Raw genomic sequence first — 4,597 nt, 5'->3', positions numbered from 1 at the left:
TACTGAGGATAAGGTAAAGCTTTATAATGAAAAACAACAATTTGTATATACATACATTATAAAATAATAATATTTTGAGTTTTGGAGATAGATAGGTATATATCCAAATTAAATCCACACCCACCACTAACATCAAATGACGAATGGTAGTGCAAAACAATGCGAAAAACCACAACTTTGTATTTTATACTGACAAATATATAAATTCAAGTTAACATACAACAAAATATGTATAACTTATTCCTCAAAGACCTACAGACCAGGGTCTCACTTACCCCTTTAAGGCCTGGTTCCACAGGTTCTACTTAAGGGTTAAGTGATACTTATAATTCCTAAGTTATACTTAATATGTTCCACCAAATTTTAAGGATAACGTATCTATCTTAAGTATTAGTTAATTATAGGCCTCACTTATTTTGGGGTTTATCTTTGTAAGGGAGAGATTATAACCTAAATTTGAATAGTGAAAAAAATTTTAAAATACTGTCATGGATATAAATTTGGGAGCTGATGCTGTCGAAGATGATTTGGAGATTATAGAAATTATTGAACATGGAATTCCTAGACAAATTCGTCCAAGAGTGGATTTATTCCAGGTGTATGATAATTTACAATTTTTTCAAAGATTTAGATTAACTAAAGAAACCGTTTTGGATTTACTTCCGCTAATAGAGCCCTACCTTGAGTTTCCATATGATATGTAAGTTAAGTTACTAGATATGCTAAATGATGATAAATTATTAAATGAATATATTTTCAGAAACCATTCATTGTCTCCAATGAACCAGTTATTAATTTGTTTGTTGGCATATTCATCCAATAGTCATATGATAATTATATCAGACCTTGCAAAAATTAGCAAGTCTTCAGTCTCAAGAATAGTGAAAAGAGTTTCTGTAGCAATATCCCGATTGGCTCCTCGTTTTATAAAATTCCCCAGAAATTTGTTAGATGTTAATCAAACAAAAAATAAATTTTATGATATTGCTTCTTTTCCAAATATTATAGGAGCAGTAGATGGAACACACATAAGGATTCTATCACCAGGTAAGTGCTTTTTCAGTATACATATGATATATTTACTTATATTCAATAATACTGTTTTCATTCTCTTGCATTTTGTTGCAACTAAGTGTTATATATAAACATATACATTATTTTAGGAGGAGATGATGCCGAGGTATTTAGAAATCGAAAAAACTATTTCTCTCTTAATGTTCAGGTTATTTCAAATGCCAATATGGAAATTACCGATATAGTTGCAAGATGGCCTGGTTCATCTCATGATGTAACAATTTTTAATAATTCAAATATTAGAAGAGAATTTGAAAATAATCTTCATAGAAATTCATTTCTTCTTGGTAAGTATACTAAAGAATAAAGTGTGGAAATTGGGGATGTTTAAAATGTATTATTACATCAACAAAACAATAATAATGAATAAATAGATCTCATCAGAAAAACACGAAGCTCTGGCTAATTGGTACGTCCAAAGCCATATCACTAGTCACACACACACACACACAACAAAACGAAAGTTATTGCATAATTATTCAAAGATAAGAAAATATATAAGAAATTTTAATGTACAGTTAAATTTTAAGTTACTACTATTTCAAATTACTATTTTTTTATATTTCAAGGGATAGTGCATATCCGGCTAGAGAATTTTTACTGACTCCACTTCAGAATCCTATTACTGAAGCCGAACAACTTTATAATGAGGCCCATATTAGAACACGGGGTATAATCGAGAAACTATTTGGGGTATGGAAACGCAGATTCCCAATTTTAGCTTATGGTTGTCGTTTAAAACTACAAACCATACTTACTGTTATTGTAGCTACTGCAGTTTTGCATAATATTGCGAGAAATATGGGAGAGCCCGAACCCCCTGTACCTGCAGAAATTGATGCTCACATTTTACAGCAGTTAGTAAGGGAAGGTCAAATACCAGTTGTTCCAATGGCTAACCATCAACAATTTTTAGGTCCACAAGTCAGAAGACACTTAATTCAAAATTATTTTGCAGCATTATAAGTATACCTCGTACCTTCACTTTATAAGTTAAAAAATTTCATATCCTTATGTTTGAATATTTTTTTATATTTATTTGTTAAGTTTTTGAAGGTTTAAAATTTATAAAATAAACTTTTTCTATATTAATTTATAATAATCTTTTCACCTTTAGCAACTTTTCTTGTTTATTTTTAAAAGAATATGTAAAAAAGTGCCAACATTTGCTTATGTGGTCAGCCACATTTCCAAAATAGGAAAATAGAAAAAAAAACAAAACCTGAAATTAAAACTATTTAAAAAATATATTTCAAAACACCAATAAAAAAATTTTTATTTGAGGAAGGACAAGAAATCTATACTATTAGACGAACATTTAATTTTCTCAACAATATATTCCTTTATTTTAATGTCCAATTCAAGTGACTTCTTTTTTAGTGCGAATTCCACTGCAGCATGTTCTTCTTTCATCTTTTTTTGGGATTCAAACTGTTCTAATTCCTTAGTCACAAGTTCAATTTTTAGATCTGCCAATTTGTTATATTTTTCTGTAAGGTTTGAAGAGCTTAAACCTGATCCGACTGGCCTACGACGAGTAGACCACGACCCACTAATGCTTTCTAATTTTCTTTTTTTTGATATAGGAGTTGACACACTTGCACTATTCTCCCTTGACTGGTCTATATTTTTACTGAAGTTTGTAGTTGCTAATTTGGTATTAATAGGCTGCCGCAGATTTGTGACTTTAAAATCTCCCCAATTTATGTGATTTTTCTAAAATAAAAAAATCAAAAACAAAATACCTACCACATATCTGACACACACAATATGACTTACCTCAGCTTCATCCTCTACATGAATAATAAGAGTTTCAGTACATTCATTTGTATCAAATTCATCTACAGTATCACTTTGTTCATTAATACTGGTTTCATTCTGTTGTCGATCACTATCGAATTCATTAATTAATCCGTGAACGGTTTTTGGATCTACAACCTCTAGTGCCAAGTCCACAAGAGGATTATTTTCAAAATGACCCTTGCCCCCGCCAGTACATTTAATAGATGCTTTTTCATTGGCTACTTCCTTTCTAACACTTTTTTTTATGTTTTCATAGGCTTTTTTCAAGGAAACAGCAGGTCGATAAATTTGACTCGCTGACTGTGAATTAAAATGTTGTGCTACTTTATTCCAGGCTGCTTCTTTTTCACGCCAAGTTACAGCATCGGTTTTTTTTGATTCTAAAATGTGTTTAAATTGTAGCACAATATTTAGCAAGAGGGTTTTATCTTGATTTGTATAATTTGCAGATCGTGGTCTCTTATTTACAATATTTGCCTTGTCTTCACTCATTTTTACAAGGAACTTATTTTTAATAAATTTTAATTATAAAAAACATCCACTTTTGAAATTTTTAAACGCAAAGTAATATACGACTTTTCTTTTTCTTTTCACCTTGATGCACAAACTAAGAAAATGTGAGGTTAAATTGATCAACTGTAAACAGTGTAAACCACATCATTTAAACCTGATGAAGTTAGAAACAAGAGTGTCACAATTTAAAGATCAGTTAAAGTATCACTTTATTAAGTGATAGATAAATATGTTGGTGGAACACGAGACATTTTTAAGTGTTGCTTAATACAAAGCCTAGCTTTGTTAAGGGTAACAGTTAGGTGTAGACTGTGGAACCGGCCCTAAGTCATTTTTATATTCAATATTTTTGCCTGAATTTTGTTACCGCGTGTTTTTGGGGTCGCTGATTACGAACATGAAGTCCGCATACGAAAATTCCTAAATAAAAGAAGGCAGATCTAATACGGCGGATCTAAAAAATCAGAAAAGCAATCAAAATGAATATTATGGCTGAAACTTGTTTCTGGGTAGTTTTCAAAGTCGCCAATCACGAATATAACGTTTTAATTCGGAAAAAGACCCAAGTAGATCGGTTTCAAGGCTGCGAATTCGAATTCAGCATGAAAAATACACACGATCTATGCACTCATGTCTCTGGTAGAGAACTTTTTTTCTGTGGGGTTTTGCAATTATTATTTACTATCAATTTACTTGTACATACCTAAATTTTTAAATAAAGTAAAAAAACCAAGACGTTTATTGCACCTTGTATACAGGGTGTTCGGAAAAGTTTGTATAAAATTTAAGGAGGTGAAAGGAGAGCCAAAAATAGTAAAAAAAGTTTATATAAACATTGGTCCTCCGGAGCACTGTTACTGAGATATGGCCCTCCAAAGGGGTCTTATCATTTGGATATTTTTTAAAATAACTTTCTTTCTGATTAAGATAACGGAATGAAAATTGTAGGTAATAATTATACCATAAGGGTCTTTAACTACCATAAGTATCACCAAAATCGGTTATAAATAAGGGTAGTTTTATAACCATTCTTAAAAAATATCCAAATGATAAGACCCCTTTGAAGGACCATATCTCGGTAACGGTTCTCTAGAGGACCAATGTCCTATAGGAACTTTTTTTACTATTTTTGGCACTACCTTCACCCCCTTAAATTATGTACCAACTTTTCCAAATACCCTGTATAAGTTTATTTCAAATTATCTGG

At 31.0% G+C, this 4,597-nt stretch overlaps 1 protein-coding gene across 1 annotated transcript; it reads left to right on the top strand.

Moving 5' to 3' along the window:
• The first annotated feature begins 488 nt into the window (after window positions 1-488).
• Window positions 489-2,040, top strand: LOC108916544 (putative nuclease HARBI1). Its single transcript, XM_023456774.1, has 4 exons — window positions 489-700; window positions 761-1,047; window positions 1,164-1,365; window positions 1,644-2,040. Exons 1-4 carry the CDS (start codon window positions 489-491, stop codon window positions 2,038-2,040), a joined length of 1,098 nt encoding a protein of 365 aa, XP_023312542.1.
• Window positions 2,041-4,597: the final 2,557 nt, after the last annotated feature.

This window comes from Anoplophora glabripennis, unplaced genomic scaffold (assembly GCF_000390285.2).
Source record: "Anoplophora glabripennis isolate ALB-LARVAE unplaced genomic scaffold, Agla_2.0 scaffold2633, whole genome shotgun sequence".
NCBI classification, from domain to species: Eukaryota; Metazoa; Arthropoda; class Insecta; order Coleoptera; family Cerambycidae; genus Anoplophora; species Anoplophora glabripennis.
Note: the sequence above shows the minus strand (reverse complement) of the source record. Positions and strands in the feature narration are given on the sequence as shown.